The sequence below is a fragment of the Mustela lutreola genome, chromosome 1, assembly GCF_030435805.1.
Source record: "Mustela lutreola isolate mMusLut2 chromosome 1, mMusLut2.pri, whole genome shotgun sequence".
Taxonomy (NCBI): Eukaryota; Metazoa; Chordata; class Mammalia; order Carnivora; family Mustelidae; genus Mustela; species Mustela lutreola.
In genome coordinates, this window is record NC_081290.1 from 238,727,121 (window position 1) to 238,746,629 (window position 19,509).

At 44.5% G+C, this 19,509-nt stretch overlaps 1 protein-coding gene across 1 annotated transcript; it reads left to right on the top strand.

Moving 5' to 3' along the window:
- Positions 1–509: 509 nt before the first annotated feature.
- On the top strand, positions 510–7,582 carry EIF3F (eukaryotic translation initiation factor 3 subunit F). The gene is made up of 8 exons (XM_059135118.1): positions 510–947; positions 3,585–3,655; positions 3,895–3,974; positions 4,401–4,538; positions 5,841–5,932; positions 6,409–6,545; positions 6,677–6,790; positions 7,356–7,582. The coding sequence occupies exons 1-8, from the start codon at positions 542–544 to the stop codon at positions 7,431–7,433; spliced, it is 1,116 nt and encodes a 371-aa protein (XP_058991101.1). The 5' UTR covers positions 510–541; the 3' UTR covers positions 7,434–7,582.
- The last annotated feature ends 11,927 nt before the right edge of the window (positions 7,583–19,509 follow it).

Below are 19,509 nucleotides of genomic sequence, written 5' to 3' on the forward strand. Positions count from 1 at the left end.
TAGCCCTCATCACCTTCTAACATACTATATAATAATGTGTTTGTCTCTCTCCACTAGATCGTCAATTCTTCGAGGGCAACGATCCTCGTTTTGTTCAACGATGTATATTCCAAGCGCCTAAAACAGCGTCTGGCAGATATTCAAACTGGTGAGTGAGTAAGTCACCGCACTGACATCTCATGATGCTGTCTAAAACGCGCTTTAACATCCCCTATTCCTTTGAAGTCAGAAAACAGGAATTGCGACCCATTCTCCGCCCTCTGGGTCCATCTGGCGGCAGCTGAGCAGACGAACATGTTCCTCTTCTGACCGCGCCTTCCCAAGTTTGTTCGGAACTACTTAGCTCGATCCCCACTGAATGCTCATCGGACAGAAATCAAAGAGCACAAACCCACAGCCGGAAAGTGTGGCTCCAGGAGAAGCATCATCCGTAACCAGTAGGCGCAAAGCTCTAGCTCACGTGGTGCACAGTCAGCCTATCGTGCTCCTAATACTCTTCAACTCCCTCCCTTCCGCTCCTGCCTCCTTCTCGCTCGACAAGATGGCCACACCGGCTGCACCGGCGAGTGCTCCTGCCGCCACTCCAGCTCCAGCCCCCGCCCCGGCCGCCACCGCGGCCCCAGCTTCGGTCCCAGCCCCGGCCCCCACCCCAGCCTCAGCGCCAGCGCCCGCTCCGGCTCCAGCGCCGGTCCCAGCTCCAGCGCCGGCTCCAGCCTCCTCCTCAGACTCGGCGACTGCAGCGGCCACGACTGCGGCTCCGGGCCAGACCCCGGCCTCCACGCCGGCCCCAGCGCAGACTCCGGCGCAGTCGCTGCCGGGTCCTGCCCTCCCAGGCCCCTTCCCTGGCGGCCGTGTGGTCCGGCTGCATCCGGTCATTTTGGCCTCCATCGTGGACAGCTACGAGCGACGCAACGAGGGCGCTGCCCGAGTTATCGGGACCCTGCTGGGTGAGTGGTCAGACCGAAGTGACATTCTCTTTCGCCTCCCAGCTCCCTTTTATCTTGTTCACTGCTCGTCCCACCCGCATTGACCTCTTCCCTGGTTCTCCATCCCACCTTCCCGCCGCGATTTATCTCCTTAAGGGATGTTTACTTCCCTGCCAGACTGCTGTCACTTTGGTCGACATAAAATACGAAAGCAGTACGGAGTTACTGAAGAAATACCATGTGCCGAATGATTTAACATTCTGTTTTTAATCTTCCCAGTATCATTCCAGGTCAAGCGTGATTAGTCCCAAACCGCCAAAAATGAGTTCGGATGCTAAGAAGTCAAAAACGTTTGACTCCCTAAACCCAGTGACCTCGCCCCCCCCCCACACACACATACACACTTTTACGGACTAAATGTTTTTATATTCCAGGTGTTTACAAAGACGCTTTTAACCACCTGGCAAAGGAGTAATGACATCTTTAAAAAGACATTCCTTTGAACAAGTAAACCAGTTTGGCAGAAACTCATTTAGGGTTTCAATAATATTTTGCTTTCCTAAACATTTAATCCTGGTCTTCTGTTCTGTTGTCTCGTGAAAATGTTAATTTGTGAAACTGAGAAGCAGTAAAGAAGAATTACGTGCCCCTTTCTCTGGGGACTGCTGATCCCATCAGTCGTTTTCACCCCATCTTTGTCACTAATTGTAGATACCTTTGTGAGTCCACTCTAGCCTTATTCCTCATTTTTCTTATTCTTAAATATGTAATTGTCCTTCCACCATAGAAGGCAAGTGGTGTGTTGCAAAGAGGACAAGATTTGTAAGTAGATTCACAAGATATCAACCATGTGCCTTGGGACGAATTACCTAAAGTCTAGTTCTTTCAGGGGCTACTTAGACTTAGTCTTTGCAAGAACTACATTATTATCGTAAGCATCTAACTGCTGGCACACATGAGGTACAAAATGGCTGTTGGTTGTTGTCTACCACATGAGGGCTGTATACACCCCCCCACCAGCATGCGCGCATGCACACATACACACACACACACTCACTGTCTCCCACTCTCTGTCTTTGAAGCTTTAGCAATTTACAGAAACTTCATTTGATCCATTATCTTCCAAACATTGTCAAGATTTTCCTCAAACCAAGCCTTTGTATTCTGTTTGCTCCAAGTGGCTTCCCTGCTCCCCGTCATTTAAGTTCCACTCATTTTCCAGGATCCCAAGAAAAGTGTTAAGTGTCAGTTCTTCATCTTACACTACTACCCTCACCTCCATTCTTAACCTCCCAAAGGGTAATAGCATTCTGTAACTGTGTCCTGCTTTGAGCTTCTGTTGTAAATGATTTTTGCAACACTAACTTGGCACTTGAGAAATACTAATTTACTCTTTTAGCTGCACTGCCAAATGTTCCAAACTCACTGGAGGTGTTTAACTAAAGAAACAGTTCTTCACCTGGGGAGACCACTAAGTGCCTCAGATACTGTAGTGACCCTAGTTAGACCAACTGTAATCTAGATCTTTAGATCCTTCTTCTAGACTGGGATCATGGTCCAGTGCTAGGTGTTATAAAGACGGTACTTACTGAAGAATGAAACATAGACTAATCACTGGGAGCTTAAAATTTTCTTGTGAAACATACTTAATTTGGTTAAATGAAGTCACTGGAACCTCTTAAGTACCATAAAACTATTAGGTATTTAGAATTTTAGAATTGGAAAAACTTCTCTAACCTTGAATTCAAGATGAAGGTTAGTGGCGTGGAACTATAGAAGAATTAAAACTGCTTAAGAAGTTTGAAATGATCAAGTTTATTGAATGCTGATGAGAAGTCAAATAAAATAGAACATATTTATCCACTGGGTTTGGAGACTGTTTCAGCCACAGGAACAGAAACCATAGCGAAGTGGAATAAAACAGACAGATAGCTGCGGCCCCTGGCAAGACCCCGGCCTAAATGCTGGGAAGCACTGTGGTCTGTGGCAGAGGGGGAAGTGCTTGAAGCCTTGTATGGGTGGTGCCAGTAGGTTAGAGAAAGATAGAGAACCGAAGGGACTATTAGTTTTAGGTCAAGAAACAAACGTAGTAGGAATTAAGAATATCAGAAATAGAATGGGAGCTTGTGGTAAAAGACTGATACTAATGTTTAAGATTCACAGGTAGAAGGTTTCTGGATGATGATGGGGTTAAGGTTATGACCATGGGACTAGATGGCTAAAGGGAGGTACAGGTGAAACTCCCTAAAATTGTACTCTGAAGCTAGGCTTCTGTATGGGTGGCTTTTGTAGACATTGTCAGAATTTTCCAGGTAGTTTTGCAGATTGAATTATAAGAGAAAATGTAGTAGCTGAAAAGTGAAGATCGCAGAGTGACAATCTGGCACAGCACTGGTAGCAGGAAAGAACAGAGAGCAGAAGAGCTTGTGAAGGAAGAAGAATAGACCCGTTCATTGGTAGTTAAAGGAAAAAGATCACTCAGAGCTTCAGTTCTCTGGAGAATCTTGGTTCCATTGATGCACATGCCCGAACTTGGAGCTTATGAGTTCAGTTTTTCATTCATCGACTTTGAGGAAGCCTCTGAAAACATTTGGAAAATGGTCAGAGGCTGTTGAGAGCTCTAGGGTTTTATAAAACATGGACAATTTTCTCTCACAGGAACCGTTGACAAGCATTCAGTGGAGGTGACTAACTGCTTTTCAGTGCCGCACAATGAGTCAGAAGATGAGGTGAGTGGGGGCTTGAGCTGCCATTGTGTGATCTGTAGTTGCTTGTTCGCTAGGCTCTCCTTAAGCACAGTATGTTGAGCTTGTCACTGGAAGCCCGGCAGTTCAAAGAGCTGTTTTTTATGTTTACATATTTTTGCTGGGCCTCTTCTCTCTGCTGGCGGTTGGCCCCTTGTCCTTCTCTTCCACTTTTTTCTATGAACTTCTAGCATCTTAGCTTCCTTTTCTGCCTGCCTTCTTAGGTGGCTGTTGACATGGAATTTGCGAAGAACATGTATGAATTACACAAGAAAGTCTCTCCAAATGAGCTTATCCTGGGCTGGTAAGTTGAAGTGGGGGGAATGGAAAGTTTCGGTGATTGCCATGGTTTTTTTGCCACCAGACTAAGCATTATACTCTTTTGGAGACAATGTTGGAGGTGTATTACCACAAGGATCTACGAATTTAGTGTGTTTTTTGCTGGCAGTTCTGATCTCATGAGGCCAGGGATATTTACTTTGAAATGTAGCTTTTACTGAGCAAGTATTTTTGCCTTGCTGGTGACTTAAAATGTTGCAAGAACTCTGAGAGTCAACTTTGGATCTGACTTGATCTAGTTTCCGGTTTATCTGTTATTTTTATATTTGGGTTGTCACTGGCAGTAACATTACCATAGAAGTGTCAGGTACCTAGAGACACCCATGTCACTATCATGTTCGGTCTTAATGTCACATGTAGACATGAATCCACACTGTGTTCCATTTTCCAGGTATGCTACAGGCCATGACATCACAGAGCATTCTGTGCTGATCCATGAGTACTACAGCCGGGAAGCCCCCAACCCCATTCACCTCACTGTGGACACGAGCCTCCAGAATGGCCGCATGAGCATCAAGGCCTATGTCAGGTGACCAGTGTTTTGGGACACAAGGGCATAAAAGACTTATCTAGTTGATACCATGCCTGGATGACACCCACTTCTACCCAAAGCAGGTTTAATCTTTCAGTATATAGCTCATTGCCTCCTAAGGAAGCCCATTTCTCACTCTCAGCAGTTATTATTAGAACGGCTTTACTCTGCAACAAAATCTGTCCCTGAAATATCCACTCACTGATACCAGTTGTGGTATCCAATTTCTTAAACAATTTCAGATGACAGCCCTTTAGGTAGTTACACACACTGTCATGTTTTTCATGTCATCTTTTCTATAAACGGACTCTTCGCGATTCCTGTAGCTGATCCTCACATGGTATTTTGGTCACAATCCTTCACCACGTTCTGTTTCTCTGAGTCCACCTTTAGTTTGCCATTAGCCTGAGAACTGAACACAGGACTTGGAGTAGTGCGGGTTAAAAGATGACTGAGCTTTTTTGAATACATCTATTACCAGGGTTGAGTACAGTTTTTAATGACAATAACGTTTTAGTTTTGACACACTGAGCTTGCAGGTGGTTAAAATGCCCATTGATGGGGGAGATTGGGAAAGGCTCCCTTGGCATGCTCAAGAAGGGGCTGCTGGAGGAGTTGGAAGGATTATCTTTTTAGGTTAGAGTGAAGGCAGTTGTTAGTGCCTCTCTTACTGAGTTTGGCTTTGTGCTGTGTGTGTATCGTGATGTAACAGTTAGCCACAACGTGGAGAGACAATGATGGTGGATGCCAAGTGCTTATGGGCGAGTTGGTGTACCACTAAGCTTTAGTTATTGCCTGATTTCATAGCCTTTTCAGATATTTCAGACTCTTCATGGTCCAGTTGAAAATAATGTTGTTGACATAGTCAAAGCAGTCACCTTTAGTGAGATGACTTAGAGCACCCAATCTAGTCTTGGTGGGCTGGAGTTCATTGGCTTTTTGCCATGCTGATGAAGGACTCAGTCTCATATTTCTGTGGGGGTGGATATCTGGGCAGCCAGCTCCACAGGGAAATCCAGTGTCTTGTTTAATCGCTGAGCTGTACAGTGAGTGAAGCAGTTCTCTGAAGGGACAGGTCACGTCTAAACGCTGAGTGCCCTCTCCCAGGCCAAGGTTTGTATATGGAATGGGCTAGAGGGAAAAAAGTGACTTGCTCCCACGAGATCTCAGGTTTAGATGGTTCTAGCCTTTTTATCTCAGAACCGGGGAACCCATACTCTTGGTATAACTGCTTTCCCAGCCTAGAGTAGAAAGCTCTCTCCCAAGTCCATTTGTTTACCTTGACTTCTCTTTCCCCAGCACTTTAATGGGTGTCCCTGGGAGAACCATGGGGGTGATGTTCACACCTCTCACAGTGAAATATGCATATTATGACACCGAACGCATTGGAGGTGAGTAACCTTCTGATACCTTCTTTTGAGGTTTGGCATTTTTCAGGGGAGGGGTTTGCCGCTCTCTAACAAGTAGAGGGCTTTGGGTCGAAGAGGAACCATTGATGTGAGATTTGTGATTAAAGTCACAGTCATTCTCCTTTATAAATGGGCTTCCAGGAATTATTTGTGGAATTATTAGAGGTGGGAAATGATCAGTACAAGAGGCTATGTGACCATTCATACAAGAGCATTACATGATGTGCTCTTATATGACATTCATGTAAGAGCAAACCCAGTGATTAGCATACTGCATATAGAAGTTGAGCTCTAACTGTAGGAAGAAAAGCTAATAAGGGCAGAGCAGGGGAGTTTAGAGAAGTTGGCTGTGTCCAGTAGGAGGAGGGAGAGTTCACAGAATGATTAGAGATCATCTCTTTCCTGGTGGAATGACTGAAATCTCTGTGCCTCTTCTATTCCCCATCCTACTTCCATAGTTGACCTGATCATGAAGACCTGTTTTAGCCCCAACCGGGTGATTGGACTCTCAAGCGACTTACAGCAAGTAGGAGGGGCATCAGCTCGCATCCAGGATGCCCTGAGCACAGTGTTGCAGTATGCAGAGGATGTGCTGGTGAGGAAGGGGAAGGAAAGAAAGGAGGGCATAGATCTCCACTCCGAGGTCACCGAGATGTGTGCTGACAAGTGGCAGTCCTTGGTGGTGAGAATTAACTGTGCCTCATTGAATCTTTGTTTGGTGCTCAGTCCGGAAAGGTGTCAGCTGACAATACCGTGGGCCGCTTCTTGATGAGTCTGGTTAACCAAGTACCCAAGATAGTTCCTGATGACTTTGAGACCATGCTCAACAGCAACATCAATGTGAGTGCTATCCCTAGGCTTCTGGGAGCTTGTGTCTTCCCCCATCTCAGCTCATGCATGGATGTGAAGGGAATTGGGGGAGATGACCTGGAGGAGGGGCTTTGCCTTTGGCCCCTTGCAGTGCAGGTTGGGAGAAAGGAAGAGATAGTACATGTGCTTGGAGATCCCCCCCACCTTCTCTTCCTTGATTGCATTATCTCAGGAACTGCTGATACTACTGTGACTTGTTACCTAGATTCATGGTTGAAAAAAATGCTAAATCCAGAGGTTAATGAAAATGCAATTTCTCATTTTCCCCATCTGAGTTCACAGATACTCCTCCCTCCATATTCTACCCATAGATCTTGATTAAAGCACCCCAAGCTTATTAGTGTATCGGTAGAGATGAAAAGTATTCTCAAACATTTCCTTCTTATCTTCCACCTTCAACTCTTGCCCAGTCTCTTCCTGAGCTGTCATTATCCAGGACTGTCCTCATAACCAGTGTCCACCATGGAGCTGGCCAACGCCAGACTTCTCCCTTTCCACCCAACCCCTCACTCATTGTGGCTTCTTCCTCTTTCAGGACCTGCTGATGGTGACCTACCTGGCCAATCTCACACAGTCACAGATTGCCCTCAATGAGAAACTTGTAAACCTGTGAATGGGCCCCACGCAGCACTTCTGCCAGTCTGGGCCACCCTAGGACTCAGAGTGGAGTGAAGTAGAATGGTTTTCTTGTGGTTTGAGTCACACCAAGTCAGTCAAGTGCTTGTGACTCTAAATAAATGTAGCCTACCTTTTGTAAATGAATCCATCTTACATGAGTTTACTGCTGGGCAGGGGTGGGAGGAAAACTGTCCTAGAGTTCACGCAGAAACCAGGAAGTGAATACTCTGGGTTGAGGTTGGTTGTGTGTTTATGACTCTGCATCAGTGGTTGCACCCATAGCCCAAGCTCCAGTCACTTTATCTTCACCTGACTGCAGACCAGATAACCTTCTTTGCACACTGGTTTTATAAAGGTACTTTATTCCCACTCTTTTGCCTATGATTAGAGCAAACTCGGCCTCCAGAAAATAGCTTTTTATCACTTCTCTTCCATAGCATCTTAAGCGAATAACAGTACGAAGTGTTGCCCTGTGCACAGTTAGGAGTACCTAGAGCATGTGCTAGTGAGTGAGTGGAGAGGAAAGAAGGGAGTGGGTACAAATCTTAGTCCTGGGATCCATGAGTCTATGCTGGTGGAAAGACTGTCTTCTGAGGTTTAACTGCACTTCCCCAAATTTTTCTTTTGGCTTTCAGTCTGGAAAGGTCTTCATTGACAGTACTCTGAACCATTTCTCAATGGGTCATGTGGTTTCCACAGGAAGTAAAAATGAGAATTCATGGAGGGAAAATAATTAAGAGAATTGGATACTTAATCTGAACTGAAAGAGCAGTGAGTGTGGTCAGAGTTGTAAACTACTTGAATAGTTATTCCAAGAGCTATTTGCCAGTATGATTTGGGGAGGCAAATTTAGTATTTATAGATTAAGGAGATTTCCCCAAAACCCCAAATTTCTTGGGTAATACGTAACTTAAGATGACTCTTTCGGTTATGTTGAGATGTGCCAATGGCAGAATCTAAGCAAAAACTAGATGACATTTCCCAGGGATTTTGTGGGATAGCGGTGACATCCGACAGCCCTTTCATCTGATTTCCTAGAGCGTTATACCTGGGCACTGCTAGATGTCTTAGGTTGAGAAAGAAATGGGTCATTATTCAGGAACTGAAGTTTGGTTACATATTGAAGTGAAAAGGCAAGTGAAGGCAAGTGGGTATCAAAAAGGCCTGGTCCTGATTCTGGTTCTGAGATCTATAACCTTAAGAAAGACAAAGTCTTGAGGGTCATAAGATGCAGATCGTAATTAGACATAGCCCATTAGAATATTGTGTGATTTTGATGAAGTAGTAAATATCAGGTTAACATGCAAACATAGTGCCTGATGACAGAAGGCATATGGGAAGTGATAGCTATTATGTCTAAAACTGAGAACAGTTCAAAAGTAGTAAGAAACTTAGGAACCCATCCTGGATCCCAGTTCTGATTCTGATAGGTAACCTTAGGAAATAAAAGTTCTTGGGGTTGTAAGATAGGTATAGTATTGATACTTTTTTTTTTAAGATTTTATTTATTTATTTGTCAGAGAGCACAAACAGGGGGAGCGGCAGTCAGGGCAGGCAGAGGGAGAAACAGGCCTCCCGCCGAGCAAGGAGACCCATGTGGGACTCGATCCCAGGATCCTGAGATCATGATCTAAGCCAAAGGCAGCGGCCTAATCCACTGAGCCACCCAGGCGTCCTGATGCTTTTTTACGTGTAGGCAAACATAAATACATGAGATGACAAAAGTTGTGCCAGATAGTGAGGTTAAAAATAACATGCATAATGGGAAAAGGGTTGATCAGAGTTCAGGTGTTTGTGTTCTATTTTTTGGATGGGTTGTTTAATACCAACTGAGTTTTTTTAATATGCTTGCTAAAATGCCATGGTTGATCACTGAAAACATATATAACCTCCAAATGAAAGTGATAGGAAATAGTGGAATAAGAAAATGGAAAGAAATTTTTTTAAAGTTGAGAAATGAGAAAGTATGAAAAAAGTGGTTAAAGTAAATTAATAAAGATGGTAAAAATAAGTCGAGATACAGTAACAGGAAATGTAAAAAGGATTAAAGTAATGAGGAAAAAAAAGATTGAATTTTAAAGCAAAACAAACCCCAGCCATACTTTGTTTGCAGGAGACACAACTAAAACATGGATGTGGAGAGTTGCTCTGCAGCTGGAAGCAGGACGCTATCTTAAAATGTTCAATAAAAAAAAAAAAGCCTCCAAGGCCAGCACATTGTTACAGAGTTAAAATGCAAAATCTAACCATTCCTCTTCCCTTAGAGGCTGCACAGAGCCTGGCACCTTTGACCCTCTTGAGAAGCATAGGACGGGACAAAAGAAATACCATCTCTCAAGAAGTGTGCTGTCTTTAAGCTGGGGACAGCTGAAAGTATTTCTTCTGGAATTGAGATTATAAACTTAACAGTGACCCCAGAAGAGTCACTGGGGAAGATTTTCACTGAGGAGGTAAACCTAGACCCCAGGAATGGAGGTAGAAAGATGGCAAGGAGGCGTTCCCAGGAGTGAGAATAGACTGAGTGGAGCAGAGGTAGACCGTGGCCTGGACAAGTGAAGAGACATGGTGCAGAAGATGGCTAGCAAGAGAATGGTTGATGCAGGCTTGCCAGAACCAGAATAGCTCAGGGAGACCTCTACGAAGTTTCTGGAGGAGACAGAAGTAACTTTTAGGGTTATGCCATGGGTCATCTGAAAGGTAGGTAGAGTGGTCCAAGTGAGAAATGCAGATTGCGTGAATTAGGACCATAAAAGGACCGGGAATGAGGCAGAATACATGAGAAACCACCGCCTGGCATGCCTTGGTTCAGCACACGATACAGGGTTCTTTGCCACCTGCCCTGCCTGGTGGCTGCTGCACACTATCCTTTTCTGTACTGAGTGGGGTGGGGAAGCAGTGACTGCTAGCAGTTCTGAGGATCCCGTGACTGGAAGGAGAAGCAGCAATCCACTGGGAATGGTTAGGAAGTTAAGGCTAAGATGGGACTTCCACAGTCTGAGCAAAAATTGGAACAAGCCTATACCAACGAAGATAATGCTCCAAAGCTGGCCCACTCGCCACCCTGTTACATAAAGTACCTGTTCAGGGCTCTTCAACAATCTTAGCCAAACTTTCCCTACCCTTACTCAAACAGCTTTCCAAAGGACCCCACTCACCGACCCCCCCCCCCAGCCAGTTTTAAGCATTTCCTACATTAGAACCTTCTAATACTAACCCATCTATCTTGTCCAAAATCATGCCCAAACATTCCACAGACCTTAGCCACCCCAAACTAATTAGTCCTTCCAGTCCTACAAACCATGCCAACCAAGTAGCCCTACTAAGCCACAGGCCCACCATCCCTCCCATTTCTGAGTCCCTCTTCCCCTCCGAAGCTGTTTAGTAATCGTTTACCCAGGGTCGACGAGCTTCGTTCTGATGGTTGCTCTGATAGAGAACTTTAGCTTCATAGGCATAGATGGCATATTCCTGCACCTTCCTTTTTACCTCCCTGTAGGTCTTCCCGATTTACACTGGGATCATGAGCATTTTGACTTTAGAATCCTCACTGGATGGCCTAACCCTAAATGAAGTACCCTGAGCCCTTGGATATCTGGGTCCTAGAAGTACACAATGACTCAGAATGGATCGATCACACAGGTGTGTATCCTCCAGTATATTGAGCCCCTGGACTTAACCCTGTAGGAACTCTGGTTCTGGACCCCTTGACTCAATGGGCAGATTGATGCCAAGTGGCAATGAGTCTCTGAAGCCATCTCATCACACTAATAGCGGATAGTAAGCCTGGCACGCCATTTGCTGTGTTCACTGTTTACTCATTTAGTGTTAAGATTTTAGTATTTGCCAAATACCATGCAGCACTAGGTGTATAATGTGCTCTCCATTTTACTGGCCTTAAGGAGTTCACGTCTCGGTGGGGAAAGCAAAAGTAAATAGTTGAAAAACAGTAGAAAAGGAGTGCTGGATCTAGCACTTCTGAGTACCTCTCTTGTTTGGTCAGTTCACTTCAGAGGGAGCTGGGCTCAGAGAGATGAGTACATTACTTAAGATAGGGAACACAATTAGTAACGATACGCTTTTAATTTGGGTCTGGATTTTTTCTTTTCTTTGTAGCCCTCTGCTTCACAGTTTAGTGGCCCAGTGAAATCACTAAGAGGGCGAAAATGCAACATAAAAGGAGCATATTACAAGGAATGACCAGCTCTGTCAGTGAGCCTGGGAAGATTCTACCCAGGATGTGATACCTGAGCTAGCCTTTATTTTTAACAAGGAAATTAGGAAAGGATAAATGGGGCAGAGGAAACACATTTAAAAAAACCTTAACCTGTTCAGAACCTAAGGGAGCTAGTACAGGAAGTAGACCATAAAGGCCGTCAGACTATGGAGATTGGGTATTACTTGAGAAGTGAGAAGGCACTAGATAATTAGAGATTTCAGGAAGATCACCTGATAGTGTAGAGGAAGGATGGAACAAGAAAAAAGCAGGGGCAGGAAGACAAGTCAGGCCTCTGTGATTGCTCAGATGACCGTGGTAGTGGGAATGGTAATAAGACTCCATTTGAAGAGGATTTTTAAGGCAGACTCAGGTTTGTGGGGAGACTGGCTGAACTTGGGTGATGAGACATGGGAATTTAGCATCTTGGTTTCTGACAAATAAGATTGAAGGGATGGTAGTATATGGAAAGCCTGGCTACTAGAGTGGTAGAAGTTTAGAAATACAGAGATGTGTCCAGAAAAAGGATTAGAAGGGTAAGTCAGGACATGTTCAAAAAAGCCCAAAATGGAGTATTTGCCCTGCCCCCACCCCCACAAGATTTAATTAGTTTCAGCCTATCCCAGGAATGTCACCTTATTTTAATAGTCAAATCTGAAATTTCCTGACCAACATCAGTGAGGCAATTTGAATGATGAAAAACCCTGCCATTTCTTTCTCCTCCCCTCCAAAAGGGTATGTCCTGGCCTGAAGCAGTCTTTTTATTTTGCCCATAACGTGCCCTACCCTCTTTCCTATGAAGACCTTCCATTTTGTACAACTCCTGGGAGCATCTCTTCTTGCTAGATGGGATGCTGCCCAACTCATGAATGGCTTAACAAAGCCAATTAAATCTTCATATTTACTCAGTTGAATTGTATTCCTTAGCAGACCAAATGGTGAAGTCATAAATGTAGCTAAGTAATTGCAATGTCTTTGATAAACTGTGGGGCTGCACCAAAGCTTTTGAGGAAAGGCTGAAGAATATATTCATTTGAGTAAAGTAATATTGACCAAATGCCAACAATATGCTAAGCAAGGGGTCCTGGTGCCTGCTTAGAACTTTCTGGAGGGGACAGACAAGTAAAGAGGTGATTGCATTGGGAATCACAAGGCATTGGATGTCATGGACGGCTTCCAGTTAGGAAGTAAAATCCAAGCTGGAGGAAACAGACTGAAAAAGGAGAGAGAAGAAAACAGCATTCTAAGCACAGAACGCTGGCAAAGGCTCAGAGACAGTGTCAACCATGTGGCTCCGTCGTTGCTGACTCTTGGCTAAGGAGCTGTTCATAAGGAAAGAGCACTCCATGCCTAGGTTGACAGAAAAAGGATGGTACTGTATTTTTTTTTTAACAGCCTGTGCTAACATGTGCACAAGTTTGCTTTTACTGTGAATGTGTGTTCACACATTCTCTTTGTATGTGGTTTTGCATATGCTAAAAACTTGAGAATGCATCTGGGTGAGACAGACAGTATGTGTTGTCTAAGTTCTAAGATACCACAGTCCTCTGCTTTTCTGCCATTCCCTTTACCCAGTCTTTTCTATGCTTTAGCCTGGTCCTTTAGAAAAGATGTTAGGGGTGGAAGCCGATGGCCAAGAAAGAATTCTTGAGATATCTTTGGTGCGAAAAAGTGATTTTATTCAAGCACAGGGACAGGACCCATGGGCAGAAAGAACTGCACTGGGGTCACAAGGAGTGGCCCAGTATATACTTTCAAGTTGGGAGGAGGTTAGAGCCTAAGCCTCCCAATTATTTTGGAAACAAGTTTCCAGGATCCTGAGAAGGCTAGCTGTGGTTAGGAAAATGTCATTTATTACTGTTGAATAAAAATTCAGTCATGAGACCCTTTAGATATATATCAGTGGGCCATATGCTTGGAGGATGATTGCTAACATGTATCATGGGGACAGGGTGAGAGGGAGTAGAGATAAAGGAAGTTTCCAAAGGAGTTTTTAAATGTTAAATAGATTTACAGGATCCTGGGTGTTGGGGTGGGGAGGGGGGGAAGGTTGTTTGCCCTTTGCCCTTAGCAAAGTATTAACATTGAGGCAGCCAAGTTCCTAGAGGAATGTCACGATGCCTATTTCAAGCACTTGTCAATGGGCTGCAGGTAGTAAAGAAATTTAATAATTTTTCTTCTGTCTTTATTTCCCACATCACTCCCTCCTCTGAGCCTCCCTTAAGGTTTCATTCCCCAGACTTACAGCCTGGGCCTCTTCACTGTCTACTCCACACCTTGTGCCAGGAAGATTTCCTAGAATCCTTTTTTTTTTTTTTTTACTTCTTTTCAGTGTTTCAGAATTCATTGTTTATGCACCACACCCAGTGCTCCATGCAATATGTGCCTTAATACCCACCATCAGGCTCACTCAAACCCCCACTCCCTCCCCTCCTAGAATCCTTTACGATTATTGCCAGTTGATTAAAGATGGCCAGTCTTCAGCTCTAGCGCTGGCTCATATTCAGAACTGATTGCAGACTAGTTAAATGGACACCAGATATCTCACCTGGAGGTCTCAAAAGCATCCTAAATTCAACATGCCTCATATTGAACTGATTATCTTTTCCTCTCCCACAAATCACCTCCTGAATTTCCTTTCTCAGGTGATGACATACCTGGTACTCTTTTGTCAAAACCAGAAACCTTGGATGAATCCTTGAACCTCCCCTTCCTTTCCACCCTCGTGATTTAATCAGTCATGCCTATGAAGTGAGGCTTCCATAAGAACCCAAAGGACAGAGTTTGGAGAGTCTCTAGGTTGATGAGTAAGAATGCATCTAGAAACAACGTGCATGTGAGGAAGGTACTGTACCCCCAAACTCCGGAAACAGAAGCTCCTGTCCTTGAGACCCTTCCAGACCTCACCCTATGGATCTCTTCACCTGTTGATTCAAATCCTTTAATATTCTTGAGTAAATCAGTGATGGTAAGTAAACTGTTTTTCCTGAGTTCTGTGAGGTGCTATAGCAAATTAAACCCAAGGAGGGGGGATCCAATTTATAGCTGGTATGTCAGAGCACAGGGGACAGCTTGGACTTGTGACTGGTATCTGAACGGGGTAGGGGAAGGCATTCTTGTGGGACTGAGCCCCTCACCTTTGACTCTCACACAATCTCCAGGTTTGTAGTGTCAGAATTGAGTTGAATTGTAGGACACTCAGCTGATGTCTGTGAATTGTTTGATGTGGGAAAATTAGCTACACATCTGGTCACAGAATTGTGATGGGAATAGTAAGTGCAGAGTAGAGCGAAAGTTTTCCTGATCACCCTCTTGAATCCATTCTTGTCACAGCCCAGGATAAAGTCCACATTTCTTACCACAGCCTGTAAGTCTCATCGTGATCTTGCCTGACTCTGCCTCCATACCTGGGAAACTGAGCTTCTTTTGCACTTCCTCTGCCCTCCACCTAGAACATATGCTCCCTTATCTGGCTTACTACTCTTCTTCTGTAGGCTTTAGTCTAGGTGTTGCCTCCTCGTGGAAGGTGCTCCTACACCATGATTGCATGACAGGCTCCTATCTTAGTATTTATCTCACCATTTGGACTTGTCTATTTACTCTAATTAGAAAACAAAATTCAGGCTTGGAGAGGGAAAAAAATTCAACCGAGTAAATTTTAAAGATCTTATTGGCTTTATTCAATGATTCAGAAACCAGATAGCATCCCATCTGGCAGCTAGAAGGGAGCTCTGAGGAGCTGTACAAAATGAAAGATTTTATAGGCAGAAGGAAGTGAGAACAAGGAAGGTGCTAGCAGACTGATGGATTGGTTGTGGCAAGGTCACCTTCCTTTTGGGGATGGCAGGGGTCTGTGAGGCAGATTACCTCACTAGTGCTGAACAGGTGATTCTTGGTCTGTTTCTGGGAGAGGCCAAAACTGTAATGGAGCCTCAGTTTAGTGAGTAGCATGTGCTAAGTAGGCTTGGCATTCAGTGGCTATTTTGGACCCGTTCTGTTTTTAACACTCTATAGGAGCACAAGATCAATGAGGGTCAAGATTGTCTATCCTGTTGTTACATTCCTAGATCCTAGAGCCAACCTAGACATGATAACCTTCTCAATAAATGTCTGTGTTGTGAATGAAGGAATACCAGGTGGCTGCAGGATAATTACCACAAGGCACTCTGGACATGATAATTCATCAGGAGTCATCAGGATCCTTTGCAGAGGGCCTGGAGGGAGGGCGCACAGCAGACATTAGATTATTTGTTTTACTCATTTATTCTACAAATATTTAATGATGCCTGCTCTGCAGCAGCCATAGGGTTGGGCACTGGGGATCTAGGGGTAAATAAACTATGCGCTCTGCCTTCTGTGGGTTTCAGTCTTACAGAGGAGATGCACAAAAGTAAACAATCATGAGAAAATGCAATAATTGCTATAAAGGAGATAGAAACAAGTCTTGGGAAGACACAGTACAGAATACCTTTAAATCTGCCTGAGGTTCAAGAACGGAAGAGACGTAAGTGTGTGCCTTGGCACAAAAAAGGTGGAAGAGCTTTGAAGGAAGAGGGATGAACATCAAAATATTACTCTTAATTTTACAATGAGAGTTGTGCTTCCAAAGATACAATAGCCTAGAGGTAAAATAAGGTGGCAATAACAGCCACAAAACAGTATCTCTGTCGCCCAGCTCCTACCTTCGGGGGTGGGGGGCGGGGGTGGGAGGAGGCTGGACACCCGCCTATAGATCTTCCAGAAAGTCGTCTGGGGTAGCGTATAAGTTCTGAACTTGGAGTCAACTTTGTATTTTGCAGTTTTAACGGAATTTTACAAAATAATTTTTTGACATAAAATAATCATCCATGTCATCAAATCTTTAAAAATCTTATTGTAAATAGTTTCATAAATTTATATAGAAAAACTTTAATTTATTTAAGCAAGTTTTTGTGTTGAATGTGTAGGCTGTTTCCAGCTTTGTGTAAATACATCATTCCACTGTGAACAGCTATGTACAGATACAAATGTCTTAAGTTTCTGTTTCTTTAGAATGATTTTCATCCTCTACTCTGTGTAGCACATTGTCACCTGGAGGCCCACACAGTGCATGTGAAGGAGACCATTATGAAAGTACATCTCCAGCTTCTGCTTGCCCTCTTTCTACTGTAGAAGAAGGGAGTGGGAAGCTGAGAGAGGACCAGTGAAAATATGATTCCTCCGCCCTCTGTGGCTCCACAAATGCCACCAACCTCTCCTCCTCCTTCAGCCTAAACCAGAGTCCCTGTGAAAACTCAGAGTAGCTTTGAGAGCAGAAGAGTCTAGGGATGTGGAAACCTGAATATGGTTACCTTTATCAACCCCAACCTATCTGCTCTCCCTAGCCTATGAGCTGGTTGGGTGCAAGAAAGCCTCTGGGCTCTGCTGGAGTCCTGAGAGAGAGGATTGCTTTGGGGCTCTGTCCCAGGTGGGCCAGAGAAGTCCTGGGAGGCTGGTACAGAGGCATCTCTAGCAAGGATATGGTCCAGTGATCTGTGGACCCTTGAGAGAAGCAGGTGTGGGCTCTTACTGGATTCTTTCTCTGGCCAGGAGTAGTTAACAGGTGAACTTGAGTCTTCCTGCTCTTCTGAGCTGAGTGTATGAGATGAGGGCTTCATTGGGGGATTGGCATCTTGCTTGGTTCTGCCTGGCTCATCCTGGATGGAGAGATCATTTTACCTTCCAACACCCACAGAATAGCTAACAGCTAGAGCTGACCCCAACAAGCCTCACTCAGTCCTCCTAGAAGAATCAAGGGATCCATTCTTACCGGAAGTTTACTTGGCACAGCTTATTACTATGGTATCAGGTTCTAGCAGAGCTGATGAAGAAATTAGTATTTCTCCCACATGAAAGCCATGGTCAGCATTTCCAGAAGTGTTCAAATAGGGACAAATCATTGGAACAGCATTTCTTCTCAATGCAAGTTTAGGAATCCACTCATGCTTGGTTATGCAAGTCTTTATAGGGCTAACAAAGTTCTAATTGTCTCCCTCTACCTTGGCGTGTCTCCCAGAAGAGAAAATAATTGCATTTGGTGATGATCTAGGCTGTGATTAGGATGATCTGTCTGATCTGTCCTGGTTTATCTTCTGCCTCATTGGGGTTGCCAGCCCCATGCTTATGTTTCTGTCCCATGTTGATGGTGATCACTTTTTTAATCATCTCACTCTGTCCTCCTTCCTATCTGTCCTAATAAGGAGCACACAGCTCTATGCCTGAGGCCTTCTGAATCATCGCCACTAGAGGGCGGCCTTGTACCACTTAAAGGCCACGGGTTGCCAGTTCACATTCCTGCTCCGTGGTTTTCCAGGGGCCTAGTACAGAAAAAGCACTTACTGCTTTGGAGGGGTTAGGTTGGTGCAAAATGAGTGACCACAGCTTCTCTTCTAGCGATGCTTCACCTCCAGAACTACCTTTGGTCATCTTTGACCCACAGAGTGATGGCACCAAAGTGTCTTATCTTTCTTTGTCCCCACCCCAAAATCACTCTAAACACACACTAGTTTCCAAAACATGGTTTGGAAACACAGTTTTAAGTAAAACTCCTAGGGCCCACTCTCTTTATGATCAGATTATAAGATACAAGCCCTTTTATACAAAAATCCTGGAGCTGCCATTTCTCAGGATAAACCCTGGCCCAGGACCTAAAGACCAAAATGAGGTTTCTGGGACTTTCTACCCAGGGAACGGGTGGTGCCAGAGCTACCGTACAGTCCCGGGACCCCTATAAAAGAATATAACCTTTTGACATGGTACTAGAGTGTTTGGCAGGTGAGTGAGGGACTTGCAACAAACTCTGGAGGTAAGAAGAAGGAGAAGGTGCAAGGCAGGATCGTGTCCAAACGATCCCAGGTAAGACAGCTCAGCCAACTAAGGGGGCAAGAGATTCATTGAGGTAAAGGTTAGCTGGGGATGGAAACCCCAAATTTAGACCTAAAAATTCAGCTGGAGGGGGAACATACTTAATTTGGGTCCCCTGAGAGCAGAATATGTGACAGGGACTTGGAGAAAGAAGGTAGTTTATGTGGAAGGTGATCTGTATTAGAAAAAATACCATGAACTTGATGTCTTTTTTTTTTTTTTAAAGATTTTATTTATTTATTTGACAGAGAGAGATCACAAGCAGGCAGAGAGGCAGGCAGAGAGAGAGGAGGAAGCAGGCTCCCTGCTGAGCAGAGAGCCCGATGCGGGGCTCAATCCCAGGACCCTAGGATCATGACCTGAGCCGAAGGCAGCGGCTTAACTCACTGAGCCACCCAGGCGCCCCGAACTTGATGTCTTAAAACAGTAGAAATTTATTCTCTTACAATTTATAGAGGCCAGAAGTCTGAAATCAAGGTGTTTGTGGGGCCATGCCCCCTCTGAAGCCTCTAGAGGAGGATCCTTCCTTACTTTTTCCAAACGCTGGTAGCCCTGGATGTTCCTTGGCTTATAACTGCAGCACTTCTTTCTCAGCCTGTCATCATATGGCCTCTTTGGGTGTCTGTGTCCACATTTCCTTCTTATAAGGACACCAGTAATATTGGATAGGGCCCACCCTAATGATGGGCCCACCCATCATTAAGATGACCTCATCTTAATTTTACTTCATCTGGAGAGATCCTATTTCTGTTTAAGGTCATATTCACAAGTGCCAGGGCTTAGGATGTCAATGTATCTTTTGGGGGATGCAATCAACCCATAATACGATCCAAGAAACAGAAGTGAATGAAGATGAGGAAGGGTAGAAAGAAAACCAATACAATCCAAGGTTTTAAACTAGTTTTTCCCATTCCACTGAGAATCCTTTAATGAACCGAGTAAAATAGCCCTCCGAATTCTGAAAGGGGGACTTGAA

Bases quoted from the DNA above. Each gene is read 5' to 3' on its own strand.
- EIF3F (XM_059135118.1), top strand. From the start codon at position 542: ATGGCCACACCGGCTGCACCGGCGAGTGCTCCTGCCGCCACTCCAGCT. The intron at 4,539-5,840 runs GTGACCAGTGTT...CTCTTTCCCCAG, and splicing joins AGCATCAAGGCCTATGTCAG to CACTTTAATGGGTGTCCCTG. The intron at 6,546-6,676 runs GTGAGGAAGGGG...TTTGGTGCTCAG, and splicing joins AGTATGCAGAGGATGTGCTG to TCCGGAAAGGTGTCAGCTGA.